The 13,658-nt window shown below is 37.6% G+C and overlaps 1 protein-coding gene across 3 annotated transcripts in view; it reads left to right on the plus strand.

Moving 5' to 3' along the window:
• Positions 1-13,658, plus strand: part of LOC127697246 (contactin-associated protein like 5-3) — an 883,854-nt gene that overhangs the window by 332,111 nt on the left and 538,085 nt on the right. For all 3 annotated transcript variants that reach the window (XM_052200245.1, XM_052200246.1, XM_052200247.1), the window contains exon 4: positions 10,785-10,932. In XM_052200245.1, the coding sequence (XP_052056205.1) occupies positions 10,785-10,932 (148 nt within the window). The remainder of the gene's footprint in view (positions 1-10,784; positions 10,933-13,658) is intronic.

The following is a 13,658-nucleotide window of genomic DNA, read 5'->3' on the forward strand; positions in this document are numbered from 1 at the left end:
CTCTCCTGTGTTTTTCTACTGAGGAAAGAAAAGGAGAAGCAAAAAAGGAAGGGAGCAAGGAAAGCAGATGAAAATAAAGAGGAAGAATTAGATTCCTTTTTCATCTTCAAAGACACTAATATCAGATTTCTTGGCATCTGAAACAGGGGCAGGGAGTCATTGCAAACTAAGAACAAGTTTTTTTTTCCTTTCTTTCTTTTTTAAATGTAAAAGGTAGATGATTCACTGTGTTAACACATGAGGCGAAAAGACATTTCCACTTCTCTAAATCAAGTAGTCTTTTGTTTAGACTGAAATAAAAGGCAAGAGTTAAGCAACACTGGGAGGACCAGGTTACTGTGTGGTCCTGGCCAGGACTAGTTCCACTCATTCCTTCTATAAGAGGTCTGTCAAGCTGTTAGCATTGTATGAATTTTCTGATAAGTTCCTACTCAGGCTGACACCAAGCCTTTTCCTCCTCTCACAAGGAATAACTAAGAAAATGTTAATTTCTTTGAGTCCATTGTTTCAACAGACACTCAAAAAATTAATCACTGCACAAGAGGTGAACCTCTAAAACCCAGTTTCCTTTCCAAAGCTGAGCTAATACCATAGCATTGGTTGCTACAGTTTCAAGGTATTACCTTTCAGGGACACACAAATGTCCCATGATCAACTTTCCCCACATCATATTTTAATTCCAGAAACTAAAAGTAGTAATTGAGATTTTTTCTGCTTCCTCTTCTCCTCCTATTCTTCTACCTCCTCCATCTCCTTTCCCTGCTCCTCTACCTCTTCTTAAGGTAAGGATTTTGTATCTTGCTAGTCACAAACTCAGTCTCTATCCTAAACTGCTCTGGAACTTTTGCTTTTCCTGTGTTAGCCTCTCCAATGCTAGACTTGAGCTATGGAACTCTTATCAGAGCTCTATAGTTCATTCTGCCAGTAATATTTAACTCTACTCAATAAAGGAGGTCATAGAGATTGGAAAAGATTCTGAGTAAATATGGAAGCCCTGAGATTGTACATGAAGTAGAACCACAGGGCATTTTCAGTAACACTTCCCCTTCAAAGTCCAGTGGCTTCCCACTTCATTATGACATCAACAATATTACACAGAAGGGTTCAGGGAAAAGAAAAGTAATTGAAAAGTAAAGTAGAATCTTTCCAACATCTGTCTTCATTTGTATATGTGGTTCCAAAGCCCTGGGATATTCACTATCTATACAGACCAAAGACTTACATTTCTTTCAGCAATTAGAAAGACACCTTTCCACCTCCTCCTCCTCCTCCACCTCATCCTCCTGCTCTTCTCTCTGTCTGTCTGTCTGTCTGTCTGTCTGTCTGTCTTTCTCTCTCTCTCTCTGCCTGATGTTTGTGACTGCACATATACACATATGTTTATGCTTGTTATGAAATATCACCAGATATATCTAATCAAACTCAGTTTAACAGTTTATGGTGAATTACAAATCTAATCCAGCTGACTGGAAGTAAACATGGGTATCTGCTGTTTAACCATAGCTCAAAGCATTTAGAAAAAGGGTCTTCATAAGGCAGAAACATATCCTGATATTTCCCTCTACAGTTCCATGTAAAGAGGTGGGGAAGTTATTAAACAAGTTTCATAAGCAGAATGTTTAACCTAAGCTAGGGTTATTTAGCTGGGACATTTTGTCCTCAGGTTACTAAAAAAGATGTGGGTAATTTTCCATGAGGTTCTCTATCAAGGAGATCAAATGCTAGTTAAACATAAAATGGTCTTAACAAGAATACATAAATCGAGGAACATCTATACTGTCTTTCCATGTTATACATGACGAGGGTATCAGTGATTTCTCACTGAACTTATATTTTACCTCTTCAACTAAGGATCTTCTGCTTTCTGTTCCTACTATTGGAATATATGTGCACCTGGGCCAAAATGTTTCATGGGTCTTGAGGATAGAATGAAGGTCTTCATGCTTGCCCAGCAAGTATTACTGGTTACATCTTCCCACCTGCTTGCTATGCACTGTGCTCTGCTGTCAAAGGCATGTTGCCATGTATTAAATTTGATTTTCATTACTAGGAGCTAGACCTCAAAGATTGCAATAAACAACCATGGGTTTGGACTTAACTTATCAGCAAGCCTGGCATCAGAAAAATGCTTCATTTAGTGTGGAAAATATTTATGCCTCCTTTCTTTTTCTCTCCCTGCTAATATGCCCTTCTCTCTCTCTCTCTCTCTCTCTCTCTCTCTCTCTCTCTCTCTCTCTCTCTCTCTCTCTCTCTCTCTCTCTTTCTCTCACTCTCTCTCACACATACACACACACACACACACAAGAGAGCAGAAGAGAAGATTTTGATAAGCTTGATCTGTTACATGGCTCTACCAAAGCTGAAACCAAACTTACACAGCCTCGGTTGAGATCCATATCTCAGGATAGTGAAAGAAAAAAAAAAACACATGCTATCTACTTCAATACTACGTTCCTGTTTTTTTGTTGTTGTTGTTGTTGGTGGTGGTGGTGATGATGGTGGTGGTAGTGGGGTTTTTTTTGGGGGGGGGGGGACAGGGTTTCTCTGTATAGCACTGGCTCTCCTGGGATTCACTCTGTAGACCAGGCTGACTCAGAAATTCACCTGCTTCTGCTTCCCAAGTGCTGGGATTAAAGGCGTGTGCCACCACTGCCTGGCTCAATACTACTTTCCTAATGAGTCCATTATCTCCTCCATTATCCTTCACAGTGAGAATCAGGTGACCTTGGAAGGAAACTATTTACCTGACTAACAAATTGTGACTTATCTACTGGTGCAGACACTTATGCCTGGAAATGAGCTTGAAAAATACTGAAGAAAATATGATCAAACATAGCCAGAACAACTTTTTGGTCATTATTTGGCCCTCAAAAAAACCAGCAACCAGTCATATCCTGTCCCTAAATAATTGCATTTGGAAAAGACTAGGAAGCTATTTGAATATGTCTACCTAGAGTAGTCAGCAAGTGGACCATCATCATAAGGGACACCATTAAGGAAGAAACAGCAAGTACCACCCAGCACCACTTTGTGACTCTTTCCTCATCCTCCGGATAGGCTGCTAGCATAGAGCTGCAGAATCCTTGATGCAAGTACTTCTTTTGTGCCTGTTTAGCACTCTAGTCTGAGAATTAACAGCCCTGAGGTCAGCTGTGGTGGGAGTGGAATAAACTCTAAATTGCAATGACATTCCAGGTGCCCTTAGTACTGAATCTGCAATAAGAATGTATTTTAGAACTATCACTTGAATTCCTATTGAAAAAAAGTGAACATGATTTTCAGATGCCACAGACTTTAATTGGTACATTCTTCTCTGGAAGCTGAAGCAGAAGGATTGGGAATCTGAGGCCAAATTGGGTATATAGTAATACTTTGCTTTCCAAATGCAAACAAATATTTAAAGTATTGGAACTGAGTTCCCACATTATGACAGTGTGGTCACATTTCTGAAGAACACTAATCCCATAAGGTGCTGCACAGACAGAAAAGAAACAGCTTGAAGTCTTAGAGAACATATATGGAGTATTGTTCTATTTTCCATTCAGAAGATATTTATTGTGACTCTACGAGAGTTTGTGTCATGAACCTTATAGTACAATGACAGGAAGAGGCTCAATAATTGATAGAGAATAAATACTAACTTGAGATAGATGAGAGATCGATTTAAAATTTTATATATAAAACATCCATATATAATATATTTCATTTGTCAAGCGGCAATAAAATCTGCATATGGTTAGCTTGTAAATGCAGTAAGCAGGATCACTTTGAGGAATAATTGATCACTTTCCTGATTGCCACTTTCTAGCCCCTACAACCAGTTACCTTGAGAAGTAGACTTAGAGGAAAGATCTAGAAATGTCATGGTCATGGAGTCCAACATATTCTGGGAAGGCTTGTTGCTTTTGATGTTATCTGGGTTTTAGTGTTGTTCTTTTAACAGCACCTCTTGTAAATGAAGAACATAATTAATGCATTATCAATAATCTTTATAGGATAGTATGTACTTTAGGATATGCTTATAACATCTTGTCACTGTGAACATAAAGACAGCTGTATTATTTGAGGATGGAATTGCAACTAGTATATCTGAGACATTATATATGTTAATATTTGCATGCAAAATAATTAATATAAGTAAATTAACAACAAAGTAGACATAGTTTAGATTTCCATTTGGATTTCACTTTCTGAAATGGCTGGGAGAGTGATAGCTAGCAGAGGTCATAAAACTCGAAGAAGTTGAGCAAGCTGTCCAAGTGGGCTTTTACTGTGCAAGAAAATGGATGTTAGAGGAGAAGTTAAGGATGGGTATTACTGAGAAGTCGCCATATTCCCTGGTACGATTTCTAATGAGAGAGGCACTGGTGTTGCTCACATGTCATTTGTGATATGGTTATGCTCTCTGAATAGTCAGGGCTTAGGGTACTTCCTAGGGGCAAAGTTTGATCATGAGTGCATTATTCTTCTTATATAGTTCAGCATAGGTTTCATTAACTCATCCTCACCTATGGTCACAATTAGAACATCCTGATAGCTAGTTATACATCCTTCATAATTTTACATCTTGATATATGCACTGTATATTATAAATCAACTTATACTCCCACTTAGCTCAGTAAAAAGATGTGCCAATAGTTTTTCTTTGAAGCTGGAAGCAGTATCACCTCATTTATTATGTTCAGAGTACCATCATCTCTGGATTCATAGATACTACTAAATCAGTATCAATTTTAGACTATCCCCAAATTTAATCATATTAATGTATAGCCATGTTAGCCAGGACAAATAAGACATATTGTTTACTGAAACTCTTTCATTTTTCCTTAGTATGGAGACCAAATAAAAGAGGCAAAATGCCATGGAGAGGGTATTATTTATCAAAACATTTCTACAGGTTTACTCACTCCAGATAAGGAATAAAGTGATTAGTATTGGCCCAGGACCCCAGGACCCCAAGACCATGCTATTAGCAGAAAAGAGATTCATTTTGCGCCAGAGAGACAAATGGAATGAAATAAGAAACAGAGACAGGAAATAAAGGATGAGGGAAGAAGGGAAATAAACAATGATAAAATATGTTTCTCCCAGAGGACAAAGGACTGCCTCTGGCTAAAGAGGAGACAGATGTGGCACATCGGAAAATGACAGTTTATAAAGGTAAAAGGAGAAACTTGGTGTTAAGTATGAGGTGTTGAATTTTAATTGGGCATGCTACTAGGGTTAGCCAAAGGGGGGTATTGATTGATGGAATTCAATATTTTCATAGCTCAACCTTGGGAGTCAGCCTAGAAATAGTGGACAAAAAAGGGAAGAGACCTTGTAATATAGTTTTGGGGATATAATTTAAAGCATTTTAGCAAGACAGAAGAATGGAAGAAAAAGGCATGTCCAGTCAGAGCCCTGTCAGAGGTTTGACTAGCTAGGTTAATTTCAGGAAACCCTCGGCAGATCAAAGTATGGATATCATCATGTCCAACGTGGTGAACTAGTGGGTTTTATTAGGATTAGTTTCAGGAATATGCATGAGAAATTACTTATAGGAGCTGAAATGACTCAAAATTAGTTTCACCAACAAGGCCTACCCTAGCATGTGCAGCAGTTCACAGAGCTGGGAAATGTGGATAACATTGTACAGCATACAGAAAGCTCAACATGTTCATCTGTGTCCTTTCTGTACTCTTCAGTTTGTCTAAACTTCTTACAGGCAATTTGGCTGGTTTCTGTTTCTTTGAAGCAACTTATCTGGGCAGTCTTCTTTACAACTTGGCTCTGCTTTTCTACACCACTCCTGGGCATATACACAGAAGATGATCCAACATGTAATAAGGACACATGCTCCACTATGTTCATAGCAGCCTTGTTTATAATAGCCAGAAGCTGGAAAGAACTCAACAGAGTAATGGCTACAGAAAATGTGCTACATTTACTCAATGGAGTATTACTCAGCTGTTAAAAACAATGAATCATGAAATTCTTAGGCAAATGGATGAAACTAGAAATTATCATCCTGAGTGAGGTAACCTAATCACAAAAGAACACACATGGTATGCATGCCCTGATAAGCAGATATTAGCCCCAAAGCTCAGAATACCCAAGATATAATTCATAGACCACATGAAGATCAAGGAAAAGGAAAATCAAAGTGTGGATGCTTTGGTCTTTCTTAGAAGGGGGATCAAAATACCCATGACTCACAGCTAACCAACAGGTTTGGGGACTGAGCATAGGTTTCCCATTGGTGGAGCTAGATACAGGACTCAAGGAGCTGAAGAACTTTGCAGCTCCATAGGAGGAACAATAATATGGACCAACCAGTACCCCCAGAGATCCCAGGGACTAAACCACCAACGAAAGATCACACATGGAGGGAACCATAGCTCCAGCTACATATGTAGCAGAGGATAACATTTTCAGAAATCAGTGACAGGAGAGACCATTGGTCCTGTGAAGGATCGATGTCCCAGTGTAGGGGAATGCCAGGTCAGGAAAGTGGGAGGAGTATTTGTTTAGCAGTGAGAGGGAAGATGTGATAGTGGGTTTTACGGATGGGTAATGAGAAAAGGGGATAACATTTGAAATGTAAATAAAGCAAATATTGAATGAAAACAATTTATAAAAATGGAGAAAATAACTGTTAACTTTAATGATTTACTCTAACAAGGAGTAGCTCAGTGAATCTAGTCATTTTCAGGGACTTCTGGAAAGCACTTTGAGTTGTTTACTTTCTTGCATAAGGAGTTTTCTGCAGGATGGACTGCTTTAAACTCAGAAAAAAATGTGTTAGAAAATAAAGGGTATATCTCCTCTCTCTAACCACAAAGATGTAACTAAGTATGAACACAGCCCATTAAATGAGAAATGGCCTTTCAGCTTAGGTCAGAGACAGACTTGTGAAATAGGTAATAATTTTCTCTGCACTTAAAATGATGAAACAGTCATTCATAACTAACAAAGAAAATCTCAGAAAAGAACTCCGTGTTTTGATTTTCCCTTTTCTCTCCTAAAATATAATGTTTTATAATCCTGTCAATCATCAATAGCAGGCCAATTCATTGCATATAATTTCTTCATTTCCGTTATCAGAGAGCATAATAGAAACTCATTTTATCACGTACCCAGAAGAGCAGTTGTGAATTTGGAAGCTGGAGTGGGTTTATTCTTTTCAGCTTTAACTCTGTGCTTTGCATGCTAATTACCACATACCTTTATGATTAGCTTGGAATTTCCAGTATTTCCTTCCTTTTAGTTTGGTTTCTTGGAGAAACAGGCCTTTAGATGGCATTTCAAAAAGGCTGATTTTCAAATGAAGTCTGGAGCTTCAACAAATCAATAAGTGTCTATTTTAGAATACAGAATATATTTTCACAATGGCATTTTTACTTGTACATCCTTTAGTTCTTTAGGAAATTTCCATATCTGTTTGTCCCTGTCCTTGTTTCTGTCTTTCTGTCTCGTCTCTCTTTCTTCTTGTAGAGATATTTAATCCCAACCCTGGATTTCTACCCTGACTTGATAATTCAGTTACTGAATAAAACACACACACAACCTTTATATAATAAACTTATATAAAACTCAACTAAAATTAGTGTCCATCAGCAATAGAGCTGGACAGATATCGACTTTGACCTTCTATGCTATTAGAATTTACTTTCTTATTGATAACCCCAAATTATTACTTACTATTTTTCTTCTGGGCTGCCTTTAATTGTAATAGGTAAGCCCTCAGAGCCACATTTTTATAGCTGACCTAATCCATTGCAGCTTTTCCTTCTTTCTCCACTTTCTTCTCCTCCAGGTTCTCCTTTGACTAGTCCCACACACAGGCCCAGAAAACCTAAAGCCTGCCTATATCTTTTCTGACAAGCTGAAGGTATTTTTATTCACTCATTAGAAATAACATGATGGCACATTCACATGGCATCATTTTGGTCTAAGTGAAAACTCTTTCATCCTTGGGGAAACAGATCTTGAGAAAACAATATTAGTATCAGAATACAAGCAACATAATACCAGCTCACTATATTTCCCTCTTTTGTCCAATTAGAAGAGTTTTTTCTCTTATAGTAATAAACAAGACATAGTAGGAACTGTTTTGAAACAATTATAAAAGTTTATTAAGTATCAATTACATTTACAAGTACAGCCTGTTTGTATTTTATAACTTACACCATCTATTCTATCTTAATGAGTTTATAATTCTGTGCTTAAATCATCTATTTTAACTTGTATTGTCATCTTAAAACCATCTTTTTATACATAGAATGTCATTGTAAATTATAAACAACTTAAGTTTCATTGTGAGACTCTTACTATCTAGTCTGAGAGAAAGGCATTTACATGACATTTAGAGAATATTTTTGATTTTCAAATGCCTTTCATGGGGTTCAAAGAATCAATGTTTCCATTTTAGAATACAGAATATACTTTCACACAATGGTGTTTCACGTGTATGTCCTTTAGAAATTTTCCCTTTTTGTCTGTCCCTTTCCTTGTCTCTGCCGCTGTTTCCTTCTCTGTCTCTCTCTCTCCTTGTCTCTGTTTCTTTCTCTCTCTGTCTCTCCTTTATCTTTGTCTCTGTGTTACTTTCTCTGTCTCTCTGTCTCTCTGTATAGATGTTTCTTTGTATCTCTGTCTGTGCATAAATACATTTACTGACAATGAAGTGTATACTTTAAAAAGGTTTAAATGTTTAATTTTGTCATGGATGTTTAATTTTGTCATGGATATTTGATCCTGATGTTTTTTTTAGAGCATACATTTGGATCCCATCTGTAGAAAAATAATAATTCTAAAGTAATCAGCCATGTAGATGAATGCTATGAGACTTAATTCAGTGGACTAAGCAGGACTTGTACTGTGTTTTGTGTATATGGATGTGTGTCTGTTTATGAAGCATGTATCTGTGTATGACATATGCACACATTTGTATACAGGTGGGTGTGCTTGTGTACACATGATATGTTCATGTATTCTATCTTATTATATCATTCTCTGCCTTGGTCAATTTAGGCAGTCCCTCTGGCTGAACTATAAGTTAATGGATTTTTGCTAGGCTAATAGCCAGCAAGTTCCAGCAGCCTTACCATATCTTCCCCCTTAGTAATTGGATTATGATTGTGCATGGGATCATGCCAAGCTTATCGTGTGGGTACCTGAATCCAAATATTATTCTTCTTATTTGTGCAAAAATTATTCATTTTAAATAACATTTTAAATATAATTATATCAAATATAAATATATCATATATATTCCTCTGTCCATCCCAACTCATGTACGTCCTCATTTCTCTCTCTCAAATTTACAAGATCTTGTCATATAAATTGTTTATATAAATCCATATATGCAGTGTATATAATATATACATGTGTGTTTCTGTGTGGGTATTTGCATGAAACCTATTCAGTCTGTACAATGTTACCTATACATATAAGCTTTGAGGCCTCACCAATTTTAGGGCCTAACCTATTGAGGAGTACTTCCCAGAAGAAGACTACTTCTCCTGCTCTCAGAATTTCATACTTGCCTGTAGTTCCTTGTCTAGGGTTGAAGCCTTGAGAAATTTTCCCTTCAATGCTAACATGACTATTGTTTTAGTTGTCCTTGTTTTAGTGTCTTTTAGGTAGCCATATGGGTGAGACTTCCTGGTTGTTAATCCGCTGACATTCTTAGGAGATTCAATCTCACAGGAAATGCTCTGTTCCTCTGGCTCTTACAATCTTTCCTCCAGTTTTTCCTCTATAAGTCCCCAATACTTAGGAGATGGAGTCCAGTTGTGGACATTTTTATCAGTTGGCACTTGGCATCCTAAAGTTACTTTTTCTCTACTTTTTTTTTTTTTACCAGTTGTGGTTTTCTGTCATGGATTCTCTGTCTCAAGGAAATTTTTCCTTAGTGTGGACTGAGGACTTCACATACCTATATGTATGAGGACAAATATTTAGAATGGAGTTGGGGATTATTCTGGTTTTGTAAAGTAGTGGTTATATTCTCCTCCAAGATCACTGACCACACTAGACCTAGGTAGTAGGCACAGCAGTTAATATTCTTAACCACTGAATCATCACTTCAGACCATGCATGATTCTTTTCAAATAAACATTAATCATAAATGAACAGAAAAATGACCTACAAATATAGCTAGACTGATATTGTTGCTCCATGTAAAACCTATGTTTGCATAGTTAGAGAGTAGGAACCTAAAAAGCAAGCATGGAGCTTGAAATAGGACAGTCTTGGAACTTTACTTTGGACTAATTTCTAACTACTGGATGGCTGGATGATGTAAAGATTTATTTCCTCATGTATTTCCCTTCCTACACTATATAATATTTAATTTTTAGAATGGTGGTTATGATGTGTTTAGTGTGACCTAAATAACATTGACAATTATTTCAGTAAAATATTTTTCCAGAAGGAAATTTTCTTACAGTTCACATAGAGTATAGACATGTGGGAAACTGGAACTTCATGGTATTATTAACTTATAAATCTTTAGGTGTGATATGCTGCAGTTTTATTTATACATAAAAATTAGCTAGGCATGATGGTCAGGATAGAAAATTCCTAAGGAATATTATTTGGTGCTTATGAAAAACTGTAAGGCCTGGGGCTGGACTGTCAGCACATTAATGTCAGAGAAACTAGTGTCTTTGTTTTATTTTGTCTGCTTTGTTTTGTTGTTATTGTTTACATTCCCTGAAATATTAAGTGAATAAGCATGCACATTTATGTTGGTATAGCTTGACACTGTAGAATGAGCTAAATTTCATTTTTCTCTTCAGACATTTGTGGGAAACATGAACGCTGACGGTGTGGTTCACCACAAGCTGCTGCACTCTGTGAGAGCCCGCTTTGTTCGCTTTGTGCCCCTAGAGTGGAATCCAAATGGAAAGATTGGCATGAGAGTGGAGGTCTATGGATGCTCCTACAGTAAGTACCCAAATGGATCATGTCATACAGCATACAGATTTCCATGGAATAACAGATTAATCTATGTGTGATTGTGTGTATGTTTACATATATGGGAACAAATGCAGCTAGACAGAAAATCCCAGTGTCCTTGAAGAACACAGTGGGTCTATCATCTGGCACAGGAGTTTTTACTTGGGCAGGAACTACCAGTTGAGCCTACGCTGTTTGACCAGTGAGTGACCTTCTAGACTTTACATATGTATATGAATTCCTGTGCCTCAGCTGAGAAGTAGAGACATTCTTATCTTCTATGTTGCTCTCGATTATGATGAGACAATAATACAATAAAGTCTAAACAAAAAGTTCAAAGCTAAGAGTCCTTGGGGCTTGCATAACCATTTACCACTTGCAATCCAATTTGCGCTAGGAAGTGTTGTGAGATATTGTGATGTTCTGTCTTTATTCAAGGAACCATGAAAGGAGCATGTCTGCTTCATATTCAAGAAGAGAATTTTCTACCCAGGGTAATTCATGAAATTGTCTCCTTCTAAAGTCATGATATCCTTTTGTTATCTTGACTGTTGTTGATAATGAATTTGATGTATGTATCCATCTTGAGAAAATGAGGCTCAATCATGGCTAGAATTGAAGCTAATTTGAGAACAGTGGTTCTCAACCCTCCCAGTGATTCAGTCCTTTAATATGGTACCTTGTACTTATAAATATTTAAATCCTAGCATGGAGTTCCTTCCCATATTTGACCATTTATGGTCCCAGATGAACCACACTTACAACCTCTATATTAAAATATGCTTTATGCAGCACAATAACTGTGTAACTGCCTACACTTCCATGATGCTAGAATCTTCCTTCCATCATTAACTCAAGCTATTACTGTGTCATCTGGGCTGCTCTTAGCTGTAAGCAAGTAGTTCTCTGGATCATGTTCTCTTGGCCCAGAGGACATGGAGACTCTTCATACTTCTCTATCATATGACTGCTCCTGTTTCTCCTTCATTCTTCCTCCATTCTGTTAGGCATGAGCAGTCTTTCTCTTCTCTCTTTCCTCTTGGTCTCCAGCCCAGAAGCCTAAATCCCTACCTAGCTCTCTTATTCACAACTATTCCTGGCTGGCCTCTTTATTTACCAATCAGAATTAAATGGAGGCAGATTCTAAGATCCTGCATACATTCCAGATCTTAACATTACAATAAACAACAAAAGACAAAATGTCAACAGTTCCGAATGTTGTGGGATACTTCCAACCAGAAAATTATTTTCATTGCTTAGTCATAACTCTAATTGTGCTACCATTATGAACCATAATGTAAACATCTTCTATGCAAAATATCTGATAGGTGACTTGTGTGAAAAGTTCATTTGACTCTCAAAGGATCAGAACCCACAGGTTGAGAAGCCGAGTTCTAGAAGGAAAGAGGTGTTGGAGAAGGTTGCTATTTTACTTTTCTCTTGTAGGCATAATACTGAACATACAAACTGTGTCATTATGAATTGACTTTCTTCTTTTAACCAATGGGATTCACCTGCTAATTTTATAATAATATCCAATGTTACCTAAGGAGTTAACCCACTTAGTCAACACACTTTTAAAAACATAGTTGCATTAGCTTTATTTCTTAGTACTGAGATAAAATATCTTGAAAAGCATTTTGAGGGCAAAGAACTGTTATTTCAGCTCACAATCTCAATGTAAAATCCATTATTGCTGCTCCAAGGTAGCAGAATGGTGAGGTTCATTCCGTCCCATCCTCAGCTAAGAGCAGAGAGCAATGAATGCATGCCCGCAAGTTAGTGTCCAATTTGTTTCATGGCTCTAATCAATCCAGGCTTAGGCAGTGGTGCCACTCAGAGTGGGTGCATCTTCCCACTATTCAAGGTTATTCTCTCCTAGACATGCCAACAAGACCGTCTAATCTAGACAATCCTTTACTGAGGTTCCCTTCATGGATGATTCCTTGCTTTCATTTTGGCAATTAAAATTATAATAACAGTTCAGTGAATCACTGCTTTGGGTTATAGAAAGACTTCACATGTGCCCAGTGCTATTCATCATATCCAGGTCAATATAACACTTGTCCCAGAAGCATTTGAAGTACTTCACAAAAATACATTTTCTTTCCCAATGTCTTATACACTGAAATAAGATTTCCTCTGCTGCATCTGTGTCTGGCGCCATGGGTACTCACTGGTTGATGGTTTTGTCACTGGGAGTTCTGGGAGTACTGGGTAGCTAATATCATTGTTCCTCCTATTGCGCCTCAAATCCCTTCTGCTCCTTGGGTTCTTTTTCTAGCTCTTCCATTGGGGACCCTGTGCTCAGTTCAATGGCTGGCTGAGGTGTCCCCCTCTGTATTTTTCATGCAGTAACAGAACTTCACAGGTGATAGCTATATCCCACTCCAGTCAGCAAGCACTTATGGACATCAACAATAGTGTCTGGGTTTTGTAACTGTATATGGGATGGATCCCTAGGTAGGGTAGTCGCTGAATGGTCTTTCCCTCAGACTCTGCTCCACACTTTTTCTCTGTATCTCCTTCTGTGGGTATTTGGTTCCCCCTTCTAAGAAGGAACAGAGTATCCATATTTTGTTCTTCCTCCTTCTTGTGCATCACTTGACATGTGAAATGTGTCTTGGGTATTTCAGGCTTCTGGGCTAATATCCACTTATCAGTGAGTGCATACCATTTGTGTTCCTTTTTGATTGGGTTACATCACTCAGGAT

This window comes from Apodemus sylvaticus, chromosome 12, assembly GCF_947179515.1.
Source record: "Apodemus sylvaticus chromosome 12, mApoSyl1.1, whole genome shotgun sequence".
Taxonomy (NCBI): Eukaryota; Metazoa; Chordata; class Mammalia; order Rodentia; family Muridae; genus Apodemus; species Apodemus sylvaticus.